Source organism: Halichoeres trimaculatus, unplaced genomic scaffold (genome assembly GCF_033239565.1).
Source record: "Halichoeres trimaculatus isolate MK-OKI-2021-1 unplaced genomic scaffold, fHalTri1.1 fHalTri1_scaffold_9, whole genome shotgun sequence".
Taxonomy (NCBI): Eukaryota; Metazoa; Chordata; class Actinopteri; order Labriformes; family Labridae; genus Halichoeres; species Halichoeres trimaculatus.
Genome location: NW_027437188.1, coordinates 20,068,545 through 20,082,367, shown reverse-complemented (window position 1 = coordinate 20,082,367; position 13,823 = coordinate 20,068,545). Strand labels below are relative to the sequence as shown.

At 36.6% G+C, this 13,823-nt stretch overlaps 2 protein-coding genes across 3 annotated transcripts; one reads left to right on the top strand and one right to left on the bottom strand.

The window, feature by feature from the left end:
- Positions 1–2,579: 2,579 nt before the first annotated feature.
- On the bottom strand, positions 2,580–8,161 carry gdpd1 (glycerophosphodiester phosphodiesterase domain containing 1). Of its 2 annotated transcripts, none has more exons than XM_074680331.1 (11): positions 7,953–8,161; positions 6,879–7,027; positions 6,597–6,639; positions 6,272–6,407; positions 5,471–5,516; positions 5,173–5,294; positions 4,979–5,068; positions 4,351–4,484; positions 3,596–3,655; positions 3,319–3,370; positions 2,580–2,862 (listed from the first exon to the last, which is right to left on the bottom strand). In XM_074680331.1, the coding sequence occupies exons 2-11, from the start codon at positions 7,012–7,014 to the stop codon at positions 2,728–2,730; spliced, it is 954 nt and encodes a 317-aa protein (XP_074536432.1). In that variant the 5' UTR covers positions 7,015–7,027; positions 7,953–8,161; the 3' UTR covers positions 2,580–2,727. The 2 variants fall into 2 exon arrangements, with proteins under 2 accessions (XP_074536432.1, XP_074536430.1); XM_074680329.1 differs by having other exon boundaries at positions 8,003–8,161.
- Positions 8,162–9,208: 1,047 nt separating this feature from the next.
- Positions 9,209–12,309, top strand: LOC141798169 (transmembrane protein 120A-A-like). Its single transcript, XM_074679987.1, has 12 exons — positions 9,209–9,277; positions 9,559–9,677; positions 9,865–9,981; positions 10,081–10,140; positions 10,362–10,457; positions 10,555–10,644; positions 10,742–10,807; positions 11,006–11,067; positions 11,160–11,252; positions 11,384–11,448; positions 11,726–11,794; positions 12,158–12,309. Exons 1-12 carry the CDS (start codon positions 9,209–9,211, stop codon positions 12,269–12,271), a joined length of 1,020 nt encoding a protein of 339 aa, XP_074536088.1. The 3' UTR covers positions 12,272–12,309.
- The last annotated feature ends 1,514 nt before the right edge of the window (positions 12,310–13,823 follow it).

Sequence of the window (13,823 nt, the reverse complement as noted above, 5' to 3'; positions counted from 1 at the left end):
AACTTCCAAGGCGTGTGCTAAACTAACAACTTTTCTGTCATGAGGTAACCTACAGTACTCACAATGCGACACGGGTCAGTGAACTATCTTGACGGCTGTGTTGACAATCTTTGCCAAAAACCACACTGACCGTCGACTTGATGGACAAGCGACAGCGTTACCAGCCAATCAGCAAACGGATAAGGCATAGCAACACTGAGCCTATTGGTCAAAGGTTAGAGAGAGTGACCAATAAGCTGACTGCAATGTAACATTTCTATTCCATATTTCCCGGAGTGAAAACTACAATATAATGCTGTTTCTGTATAAAATATTATCTCTCAGAGAGGAAACTGTAATTATGACTACATATCAGCAGATCAAAAATGTGTGTGGAACTGCCTTCAGCATCCTTAGCGACTCCATTACTTCATGTTTCACCAAAGCCAACAGCGCCATCCTCTGTCAGTTCGAGGTTCACAAATATGTATTCACAAGAGTGGGATAAAACATGTATGAAGTGGTTACAACATTCTTTTGATAGGAACTTGATACATTTTTCCAGTCTTTTTATAGTTTTTATTGATTTGATAAAAATATGTCCAACAGCCTCTTAGATAACCAAAATACACATTTATGTGGGATAAGGCATTTTGAAAGGTCTTCACGGCCAGGTCCCACAACCTGTCAAAACCACAGTATATTCAAAAACAACAGCTTAACACATATTCATTTTGGCATGCAATAAACTGGACGGTTGGTTCGTCACTGGTTATGTAATCAAAATATTCCCAAGTATGTTCATTACAGTAACTTGTAAAATGATTTGCAGATCACAAATCTGTCTCTCCAAGCAAAAGACTCATCAGTCTTACACCAATGCAAGTTTAGGTCAGTGAGATCATTATTTCTTTGAATACAAAATACAAAATACAAAATATCCAACTACAGACTACAGAAGATAATACTTTTAGCTGCAAATACCCAACACTATACAGTACATCCAGCAAACATACATTCATGAATGACCCTCAGTGTGTGGTCACAGGTTTGGATTAGTGGATGTCAGTGGTATGGTAATCCCAATGGTCTTAATACTTTCACCCACTTTGTCACCCACAGCCAGAGAAATGCTGCCATTTGAATTTCCACAACTTCCTGATAGAGCTTCTGAAATAAAAAATTAAATACACACATTTAGATTGTTTTCTATCACTTACACTGTTCACACAGGTTGACACGGATGACAAAATTACCAGTCATTGCTTATTTGTGCAAAATTGCTGTGAGATTCAGTTATGGACAAACAATGACTCAGTCATTTCAGCTACTAAGAAAGAAAAAAAAACGGACTTAAAACCTACTTATAAATATGCAACAAAGCTCACAATATAAAACACTCTTTTTAATAAAAACAGACAACTTTTTTTCACAGCACAGTCATTTACACTCAGTGTGCCTTTGAATCATAAATTTGGAGCAGTTGCACCTCATTACGCACACAGCTTTAACCTCACTGTCGCTCACTGAGGGCTCACGTACCTGCACTCTGACGCATATATTTGGATAAACCCAGCAAACCTAAAATTATTTGCCTGCAGATGAGCGTTATTGCACTGGCTAAGTGATAAAGCTGCTGGTTTATTTACACGACCAACAAATAACTACATGGTCTTGTGTTTTTACTGGCATGATACTGGGAACAAAATATTGCTTAAAACCGTTGTTCACTTAAAGGTGAAATAATTTGAATGATAGATAACAGTTTCATGTCTTATATCTGAATCAGTTATGACAAAATGATACTTCAGTGCACTTTGTCCTTTCTTTACAGATATTCCTAAAACCTTAGAGTGATATTGAACAGCTGTGTCAGACAGATAAATATCTCACATTGTTGCTCCTGGATACTGCAAATGTATACTGAAGCTTTAAAAAACATAAAACTCAACTGAGATCATGATTTGCAGTGTGTGCTTTCTGAAGAGTGTTCATATGACTGCAGAACGTACATCAGGGTCATCATTATGATTCCTCAAAGTAGGGCAGGTTGCAGATCGTGATAGTGATCCTTTCCTTCAGTCAAACACAGTGTGAGAGTAGCCCTGCTGGAATGCATGCAGTGTGGGGTGCCTGTGGAGGGGCCGGTTTGGGAGGGCAATATTGTAGTTAAGTCACTAAACCTCAAGTCCACGTTGAGTCTCCAGCCCAAGTCACAGGAGGAAAATCTGATTTAAGTTCCTCCTACCAATACTATCTATTGTGAAGAGGGAAACTGTTTCACTCCATACTACTAGCTGCATGAGCTTTGTCTGTGTTAGCATTAGCATAATTATTATCATCGTCATTATTAATGATTGAGTTCTAGTCAAGTCACAAGTCCCAAAAATCAGGGCTTGACTTCTGTTGAACACTGTTGGCAGGTCAGTAAGTCAGAGAATAATTGCTGCTTCCTTATGGTTTCAATTTGATGTTTTTGCTCATTGTTTGGTTTTGTGCTGTCTTTGATCGCCTTTAATATTTTTAGGATTCTTACTTATCTGATTCCTCATTGATTAATGCTCTGCACTGTTCATAAAAAAGAAACTGTAGAGTTTGAATGTGTGTGTGTGTGTGTGTGTGTGTGTGTGTGTGTGTGTGTGTGTGTGTGTGTGTGTGTGTGTGTGTGTGTGTGTGTGTGTGTGTGTGTGTGTGTGTGTGTGTGTGTGTGTGTGTGTGCGTGCACTTGGAGGGTTGAGGTTTGGCAGGTCACTCGGGCTTAGAAATGCAATTCCTGTCCATGAAGTCTTTAAGCCTGGTGGGAAAATCTGTCATAACTCCTGTAGCTCCTAAATCAAAGGCCCTCTGAAAGTCCTCATCATCATTGAGTACCCAAATGTACACCTGAAACCAGAAGAAGAACAAACACAGTGAAGAACTCACTCGGTAGAGTTATATAGTTAGAGACTGAATCTGTACTTTCACAGCAGGGTTATTCTGGCCTATTTTTAAACGACTGGAAACCTTGAACCATCTCTGTTCGTTACTGAAGAATGAAAGCAAACAGCTCTCAGCCTATTAATGATCATCATACCAGCCATGTTTGCAGCAAAGATAATTGAGATAAACTAATTTTGTACAAGTACTTTTGCCCTGACAAGACAAAAAAATGTATTTGATGTTTTACAGGCCAATCCATCTGGAGCTAGAAGAAAGAGTGCAAATCTAAAGAGACCCCTTTTGATCTTTTTAACTGATTTAAAACATTTTGAATGAGCATCAATCTCATCACTTCTCAGAATATACAAGCTCAAACTGAATATAAAGGTTTTCATTACATACACAGGATTATCACTTTACCTGTATTCCTCTAGCAGTCAGGTGCTGAAACAGAGCTTTTCTCATCAGCAATCTACAAAAAATACACAAAGAAACGGGGGATATAAATAGAACAAAGGTAGAGGAATGAATTTGTGCTATATTTAGTAAAAAGGCCACATAGACTTCTTGGAACAAATGATTATCAGAAAAAAGAAGTTGCTAAGTCCAGTTTTGCAGATTTCTAGCTGACGACTTAGCTCCCTCAAAATAAACAGAGGGGAGAAATTTTAAATACTAAGAAAACTCTGTAACTTACGTATCTGCGATCCATGTGAGGACTCGCTGACCTCTGGTTAAACTGCCAGGATCCTTTAGCCTACAAAAATCAAATAAATAGAACATGTTGACATGAAAAGTTTTTCTTCCTGCAGACTCTGCAAACATTTATGCCAGTGTAAGCTTTTTACCTATCACTCAATGCTTTCTTGGCTTGAAAAAATGTTGATCACAACAAAAGTTAATCACACATTGAAACATTGGGCTTATTTCACACATCACACTAATGATAAAGCATTAAGCACTGAATAAACACTGTGGTTTTCTTGAAAGAAGTAAAATAAAGAAAATCTCCTGGATCAATGCTCAGCTTTTATAATCTTCTCCATGACCTTGATCCTTTTGATCTTTTTACCAACACATGCAAGGGTCTGGATGTTTCTTTATCAACAACTTTACTGGAGATCAAGATCATCTTTCAAGACAGCTGACAAGAGACAGGAAGGACATGCAGCAAAGACTAATTACATTTTGTGGTGCATTTTGAAACTTAATCCTGATGAGCCAAATGTTTTCTTGGCGCTTATTATATAAAGAAAAAGAAAAGAAGAAGAGGTGAGGAGAGCAAAAAGGTCAGGAGTGTCCCAACACTCAAACTCATTTCTGTGTTGGAGCTACTGCTGACGTTTTACTGATGGATGGTCTTGCTGATCCCTGAACTCACCAGAAAAAAGAATCTCATTCTTTTTTCATCTAGTTAGTTATTTACTCTTCATATGTAATGTGAATACCTACTTGGTGATAATGGAGGGCATGGGGATCTCTAGAAACTGCTCCTTGAGAGGAACGAAAGGTAGAAGGCCGGTGTAAAAGAGACCCAACAGCTGCAGTACCCTGGGTAAGCTGAACAACACCGGTATACGAGGGTTCTATAAAACACACAAACACACAATAACAGGTCATTTCCTGTTCAACAAATATGATTACACAGTGAACAGTTTTACTCTTAAAGAGATAAAAAAAAATATATATATAAATATATGTTATCGAAAACTAAATCAAATTTACAGTACAATGAAACTGTTACATCAGTTCAAAAATGTGTGAAGGGGCCAGGCTACTATGTCTGTATCATTCCTCCTGTTGAGGAAACTTGGCTGCTTGACGAAAAAGACTTAAAAAACTCAGATGGCTTAAGTTGAATTTATATAGCTGTGCCAAGAAGCAGTGACAAATTAAGGCCAAATACAGGTTTGTGACTAATTGATAGGCAGTTTATAGAAATATCTAAAGAGAGGCATAACGCAATATGAAAATTCGACCACACCTGCTATGACTAAAACACAGGTGGACTGTTTTATACCGCCCTGACTGGACTAATGACATAGACTAATAACTGAGATTGAAGTTTCAAATAATGTACCTCTTTGTAACATTTCTTTACAATCTGGTTGCTGGCGTTGCCCCAGACAGTCAAGTGCTCTCTGTCATACTTCACTACTAGCTCAGAGACCTGTGAAGAGGTAAAGGAATATTATAATAAACTGAATAGAATACATCATAAAAATAGGAGCCAGTTAGTAATGTTATAACTGCCAAAGGCAGAAACAAACACACCTTCTTGATAAGTGTGTCGTTGTCAACCTTAATGTCAATGTTGACAGGTGTGTTGGGGAATGCATCAAATATGTCCCTGAGGAGAGGGATGCGTTTGTCATCTCCCCCTTCACAGAAACACTCTGCACAGACAAGGACAGGTTGACATAACAGCCCCTTTCAGACAGTAGACTGTATGAAGAGTTAGGGCACATTTTTCCAAGGACAACAATGATTTGAATAAATTCATCAACAACACAGAACAATTTTAAATTCTATTAGAGATATAATGGATGAGTTTGGTGTATGTAATGCTCACCTCTTTGAAAAGTTACACCTAGCTTGCGGAGGTATGGAGGCAACTCCTGAAAGAGATGGGGATACAAAAAGCCTCTATTTTAAACAAAAAAAATATACCTTAGCCGCACAAGCCATGTAAACCTTGACACGTTCTATACCAATCTATTTTGTAGCCCTGTGGCTTAGTTCATTTCAGCTTTTGTTTTAATATCTGACCTTCACCTACACAAATATTGGAGCTCAATTTTGTAAGTTCTACAAAAAAAAAGCAAGGTTAAAAAAAACATGGTCTGATTATGGTTTATCCAAAATAAAAGAGTAGACCAGCTATTAAATTTTTCCTTTCTCCACTGAAGGGTACAACAAATAATCCATAGCTGGATTTCTGCTGGATGGGATTTCTTTTAATCAGGCCGAAGTTCATCATGCATGTGACATCTCAGGTGACCTGGTATGGACCTCATATGGTCAAAGCACATGATTGATCAGTGTAGTGGCCTTGTTTAGACACATTTTGGTTTGTTTCAAAATCATATAGAAACCTGCTGACCTGACCAAGATATGCTGCATTGCTTCATTTGCAATGCAGCTTATCTTGATGGGTTTTTTCAAATACAAAAGGGGCCAAACAAAAAAAAAAACTCCAAACATCTATGAAGTTCAACTAGATGTCAAAAACATGGTACAGATTTTTTTTCAATAGTGCAAGACTTGCAACTTTTTTGATTATTCAAAAAACTACCTGAATAAGGAAAACAACTGAGGAGAGATTCATTTTTCACGTGTACAAAAGGGGACTCAGAATAAATGTAGAACTTACAGCGTAGGTCCTGTCACAGATATAGGCATTTATTCCAGTGGCTCTACATAAATTGGCGTCATGTGAAACCACGACCTCTTCATCTTTTGTCAGGTGGCAATCCAACTCCAGCATGTCAGTGCCGAGGTCCACAGCACTGTATGAAGAAATACACAGAACACATTTAATATTTAGCACCACATGTGATGGATTGTGATGATTTTTCATCTGCCCAATGTTGTCACTCAGATCTTCCATACTCACATAAACAAGCATCAGAAATATTGCACAAAAACATGCAAGAATCACAGAGGGAGTTTTCTCACTGACTTAAGTTTCAACTCACTGCTTGAATGCTGCCATCGTGTTTTCCAGATTTTCTCCTGCTCCTGAAAAATAAAAGTTAACACAGGGTTGGGTGTGGTGGTTTCGTTGTATTTACATAAGTGTAAAGCATGGACAAAAGGCATTATTCTGATGGAAGCACTGCTCTGAGTACAAGACAGTATTGCTGACAACAACTCTATTTTGTAACCAAACCTTACTGAAAGGAAATAAATAGCCAAACACTGAATAATGCATCTGTAGACATCAAACTAGATAAACTGCATCAGAATAATCAAGTCACCTCCGCGATGCGAAATGTGCCTGCTGAGGAAAGTTCCTCGTTTCTTTCGGTGAATAAGAGTTGGGCATTTTAGGAGCAGAGCAGAGGTGAGCACATAGCCTGTGATGGTTGACAGGACATACACAGCAGCACACATCTTTGTCAGTCAGCTGGAAAACAAACACAACAGAGAGTTAGATGTCAACACTGAATCAGGACTTGACAAACAAACTGACTATGTCTGTTTTTCACTTTTAAGAGAAAGAAAGCATAGTGTAAAAATTACTTTTCAATGTGAGAAAACCATTTAACAGATAAAAATGATAGCGGCAATAAAATGTGAATAATAGCAAAATAAAAGCAATAATATGTCTCTAGAATTGTTAAATTTTAAGCTCAATGCCTACTTTAGCCCAAGAACCAGAATTATAAGTATATAGCAAGAAGCACATGCATTTGTTGAAGGAGAATTTAGAAAATAATAATAATAATAATAATAATAATAATAATAATAATAAACTTTATTTATATAGCACTTTTCAAAAAAATTGTTACAAAGAGCTTTACATAATAAAAGTAGGCATTAAAAGAATTAAATGAGGAAATAGAAAAGAAAGAGAGAAATGTGAGTGAGTAAAATATTATGTTTCATACCTAACTTTATGTCCCTATTACCAGAATTGCAATACAACCTTTTTGGTCCACAAAGCAGTCACAAACTCTATCGTAGATGCAGGACTAGTTTTAGCAAATGTGTCAGATAAATTAAATACGGAGCTACGGCGTTTTTATTACGCGATTCAACTATCACCTTTGTTCTTCTATACAATCTGCTGCTCGTATAAATTAACCTCTGAACTTTTATTGTGGCACTGCCTTTCAATCAATGGGAGATTTTGTGCTACCTAGTTTGCAGCGTTCGTGTGAAGGTCAAGATAAAGAAAAAATACGCAATTTACATGACATATAAGACATCACTGTCCTATCAAGCGATCTAACACAAAATGTAGTAAACTACTTTGGCAAACCTAGGAAGGCGTGATTGCTAAACAGGCTAAAAGAAGCTAACGTTAGCTTACCTACAGAGTATCTTACCTTTGTCATCAAATTATTTAGAATTTGTTTCTTTTTTTGCGACGACTGACCTCTTTGAATCCCAGTATGAGCTCGTTAAAGTCCAAGGATCCAACAACAAAAGACGAAATACAACGATAAACTGATGAACGGACGTTTGCTCTCCCCTCCACTGCTCCAATGATCCCCTCCACACAGCTGTCTCTGACAATACATAAACCGGCCGCTGTCAGCTGCACGCGCATGCGCAATTTTGTGCCACTGCGAAATGCATCACCAATAGCACTTCCGCCAGCTCAAACCTTCAAAATAAGAGCAACGTAGTCTAAAAATTAACATACCTTTCAAGAGAGCGGTAAATGAAGGCGGATTTGATGCTTTTAAATAGAATTAAGGATATTTTGAATATTTGTATTCAATGTTTCTGTTTTTTTCTTATCCTATCTTTTTTACCTATTGATTTGCCGGATAAGCAACAAATGTAGGACTAACATGATGACATCTGTGGAGTTTAAATAGATCACATGCTACTTAAAATTTCGGTGGTTTTTAGCTCAACAAGCAATCTGAAAAAAAGAAACTGGATGTTTTTTTTACAGCCCACAAGAGCAAATGAGACTATCAGTGTAAAGTTCAACTACAGCTAGATAATATGTTATTTAGTGTTTGATGCTGCATCTTGGTAGTGGTAGGTGTCAGGAGTAGTTGTATTTTTTAACATTTTACATCAAACAATTGTTGATTTATACATTTTTCTGTAACAACAAGGTATAAATGATTTTTTTTAACAGAAGAGCACCTGTCAGAGTAGTCATTACAGTGAGTTTATAGTTGACTTAGTCCTGATATCCACCAGATGCTGCTATTGTGCATCTTAGTAATTATCAAACAAAATGTGTCCAAAAGAAGGATCAAAAGCAACATCTTATCAGCATGGAATTTAACCAAGTCCAAAAATGAATCCCACAAATATGTTTCATTACATTACTTTCTAATGATCTATTGTTTGGAGTTCTGTGGATAATAACCTTGCATTCTGATAACCAGAAACATCCAGAACAATGTCCAAGTTAAAATCTTGCACATTCGTAGCAGTCAAAGTTCACCTTGTGCAATAAACTGTCCATGAAGATGTTATACACACCCTGAAGAGAAATAGTTCAACAAAGCGTTATGTGCAAGTCATTCATTTTTGTCCAAACAATTTAAAAGCTTTTACATCTTCTCAGTGAGCCTGGTTGTGCTGACGGTAAAGTTGGAGTTTCCGTGTCAGTAAAATGGCAAATAGTCTAACAAACGTTCTTGCAGACTGGAAATCTCTGGAGGACGAGTATCAACACCTTCAGGTAAGAAAACGATCAAAACTGTTCATAGCATCAGGTTCTCCACAGAGGGCTGTTTTTGTATCCTTTTACATACTGTTTGCATGCCTCTGTGTTATCCAGTCCTAATAATGGGATTTTTTGAAGATGCATGAATTAAATCTTTACTTTCATTAACTCTGTGGTTTCTTATCAAGTCGCTTGGTTGCCCTGCACAATGTAATCACACATATTGAAGGTTAACTGCTCTTTGTGATCATTAATTTTTATGATTGATGACATGACAACATGTTTTCATCATTTAGGAGACCCACAGACAGTATTTACAGAAACTGGATGAAGTTTCCAAACTACAAAACAGCTGCTCCTCTTCCATTTCAAATCAGCGCAAAAAAGTACAGGAGCTGTCCCACCTTCTGAAAAAGTAAGTGCAGGCAGATTTATTGCATTTAAAGGTTAATGCAGAACATATAGTTATGCACATTACCCTTCTTCTCTAGATATGTAATTGGAGAATCTTTTGGGGATTCCTGTTAAGTTATCACAAAAACACAAACATCATGTTGAGTCAAAGATACCAACTGTTTTTAAGCTCTTGTTTCAACCATCAGATGCAGCATTGGACCACCAGGCGAAGATGCGAAGACCCTGGAGGAGATAAAAGAGAAAATAAAGACACGCCCAAATACTTTCTTTGAAATGGAAGCGTTCCTTCCCAAGAAAAATGGGTTATGATCTCAGTTTATCCAAAAGCCCCAGATATACATGTTGACCTATATTTTCTACATGAATCAGAATAAGAATAACACAAATGGTTTATGTTGCAGGTTGTACCTCAGCCTTGTCCTTGGAAATGTGAATGTCACTCTTCTGAGCAAGCAGGCAAAGTAAGCAATGACTACCTTGCCAAAACACATAACGATATTGCTTGAACGACATTTTCAGTGTGTGTGTGTGTTTATATATATATATATATATATATATATATATATATATATATATATATATATATATATATATATATATATATATATATATATATATATATATATATATATATAAAATCAATATTAAATCAATATTGAGACCAAAATTTGTTGCTTCTTAGATTTGCCTACAAGGATGAGTACGAGAAGTTCAAGCTGTACCTCACTGTGCTTGTGCTGCTCTTCTCCTTCGTGTGCAATTTCTTCTTGAGCTACAGGTGAGTAACAGCAGTTGCATCAAGTATATCAAACAAACATTGCATGGACTGTATGCTAAATGTCAACACATGTCTAACTGTATTTCACTGACTGTAGATTTCTTGATGCACTCCTGAATTTCCTGTTGGTGTGGTACTACTGTACATTAACTATCAGGGAAAGTATCCTCATCACCAACGGCTCCAGGTAAGCAACAATAGCCTTCCAACCTCTGTGAGCTTTTACTTTTTGCTCTATGAGGTAAGTAATGTTTGTTTATAAATATGTGTGCCCCCCATTCTAGGATCAAAGGCTGGTGGGTATTTCATCACTACATCTCGGCTGTTTTGTCCGGTGTCATGCTTACGTGGTGAGTAGCAAAGGACAAGAACCCTGATACTATTTTGACAAATTGGGACAATGAAAATTTCCTCATTTAGATCAAGTGAGCTGATGAAATATTATTTCATGAATTTAATACTTTTTTATGTAAAATTAAATTAAATTTGAAAAAATAAATAAATAAATAAAAAACAAAATAAAATAAAACCTCCTTGTACACCAAAAGGCCTGATGGGAATCTGTACAAGATATTCAGGAACCAGTTCCTTGCCTACTCCTTGTACCAAAGTAAGAACAAAGTAGTCTATTCTCATTCATTGTTGTTTTTTTTATGAATTACAGCAAAGCCTAATGAGTGCTTTTTTTCATGTGGCACACAGGTTTTGTTCAGTGTCTACAGTGCTATTATCAAAGTGGGTGTCTGTATAGATTAAGAGCTCTGGGGGAAAGACACAACATGGATCTGACTGTGGGTGAGATTCAAGGACATAGGTTACGAACACACAGTAGATTGTATCATGATGACATATCATTCTTGATAAAAAGTCTGAGAAGCAACAATATAAAGCTTTGTTATGCAGTTTTTGTTTGCATTCTGTTTCAGAGGGATTCCAGTCATGGATGTGGAAAGGGCTGACGTTTCTTTTACCCTTCCTCTTTTTTGGTCATGTGAGTACAGTCAGTGATTTAAACTTGAGAAATTTTCTGAGAAACTGGTGAGGAAATTGCTTTGTCATGGTTTAGACTAGGACAAGAGAAAAGCTGATAAGTAATGCTGAAGTCATTGTAGACCCAATATAGCAGTGATGTTAAAATATCATAAGGTTTATCCTAATCCTGATAACCACTTAATCCTCAAGAATCTGTGTTTAACTGGGTTGCAAACTGCATGAATTCACTCTGAACAAAAAAAAAAACCCTCAAATCCTCATGTTTTGTCTTGTAGTTCTGGCAGCTCTTCAACAGCCTTTCTCTGTTCAGAATGGCTCAGCTCCCAGACTGTAAGGAATGGCAGGTCAGTGCTTTAACAGTCCATGAGTCTTTATATATCATTCTGATCTTGCTGTCACACAGTTTAAAGATGTCTTGCAATTACCTTACTTTACCCTTGTGTATGTCAAAAGAGGGCTAAGTGTGTATATGAATACACAGGGTATTCACATTTTGTTGAATTAATTACTGAGAGACAGCATTTCATTTCTGATGACTAACAGAGTTTCTTTGTGAAGTCAGAAAGTTTGGGTATTACTTCCCATCATTTCTGAAGACTTAATCCCCACAACTAATCTACTTCATGAATGAATAAAAAAGGTAAAAATAAATAAATAAGAAGGGATGACTCAGCCTAATGTACCGTTATGTGTTATTCATGTGCTAGGTCATGATGTGTGGTCTCTGCTTCCTTGTCCTGTTCATGGGAAACTTCTTCACTACTCTTGCTGTGGTCCGTCAGAAGATGAAGAGCAGGAACCAGAAAACAAAGAGTCCGTGACACAAACAAAACGGCCAAACAAGCCAAAAAAAATGTCATCTCCCACACTCCTCTCCTTGTTGAAGTTTATGTGATCATTGCGGCTTCCTGTAACAATCTTATATCATTATTCCTCCTAAATGTTAAAGTCTATTGAATGTTATTACTAAACATTCTCAGTAGACACATGACCTATGATAATTTATCATTCAGGTTTGACTATCCTCCAAAAAGCAATTCTTTTTTGTTTCTTTGTAAAATTGTTTTGCATAAAAAGACGAGCCATGTGAATAAAGTAAAAGCCCATGCATTCCCCCCTCTCCATTATTTGCATTTCTTGTACCACTGCACACATGTTGATGAACTTTTTTCATCCACCTCTTCAAACCTTTTCAGTTTACTGGGTTAATATGGAGCAAAAACAACAAAAAAAAGTTTGGTATTGAAAATATTATTTTATTGAAAAACACATTCTGAAATAGAGAGATGGAACATTGGCACTGAAAAATGTCACAAAAAAATATGGCATGAATGGCAGCGATAGTGTTTTACTGAATTTAAAAGCATGGACATGTAAATCTTTATATTGCTTAATCTTTTTTTAAATTTATTTATTTATTTATTTATTTTACCAATGTTACTTTTTCAGTTTTAGGATATGTTTTCCCATGACAAATTTTATTTTTAATACCAAACATTTAAGTCACTGTTTAGCTCCATAGTAGTTAGATAATTTTCCCATAACAGTTCACCTGTGGCAATGGAAAAGTTAACGACCTTATTAAAGTTCAAATCAATATTGTAGGCAAAAAAAAAAAAAAAAAGGATTTTGAAGCAATTCAGATTATGTCCACCCTGGCCTACAGAATGATTATCAAGTGTTACACCAAAAATGAATCAGTCAATAACACAGTGACAGGCTGATGTTACATATGCATTTAGAGAACTTATTTTTGGGGCTTAAAATCCATTTAGACCCCTTGTTTGTAAAGACTTATTTTAAAGTCAAATGTATAAAACTTAAAATTCTTTTTACTAATGCTTCTGTATGGGAGCAAAGGGCTACTGATTATTTGATGTACTGTCTTGTCAGATTGATCACTAGGTTGATGGTTTTCTCTGAAATGCAATAAACTAGAGCACAAATAGTTCACAAATAGAATAACGTACTCTATGATCCAGAAGTCAGAGGGCAAGTATTATGTTTAATGTGAAAACAAAAAGGGTGGGTTAAGGTTAGTATAAGCATCAAACGGTGTTTTTGAACGAGTTATCGTTGCTGTACCTAAGTTTGAAGTTTGAATACTTCCCCAAGAGCCTAATCACTGAACATACAGGAATCCTATCTATTCTAACTGTGAAAATAAACTTTCTTTAGGACGAGACGGACACTGTGTTTCAGCCTGTCATTGATATACAGTCTGTTCTGGTGATTTCATTACATAACCTTGACCCTTCCCCTGCTGCACCTCTACACACTCATTTTTCTTTGGCAGGTAACATATTACGCACAGTGCACGTCGCACAGCCTTCATCCCGTCCCTACACTTTTCAGTCAGCGTTTCGTTTCCCA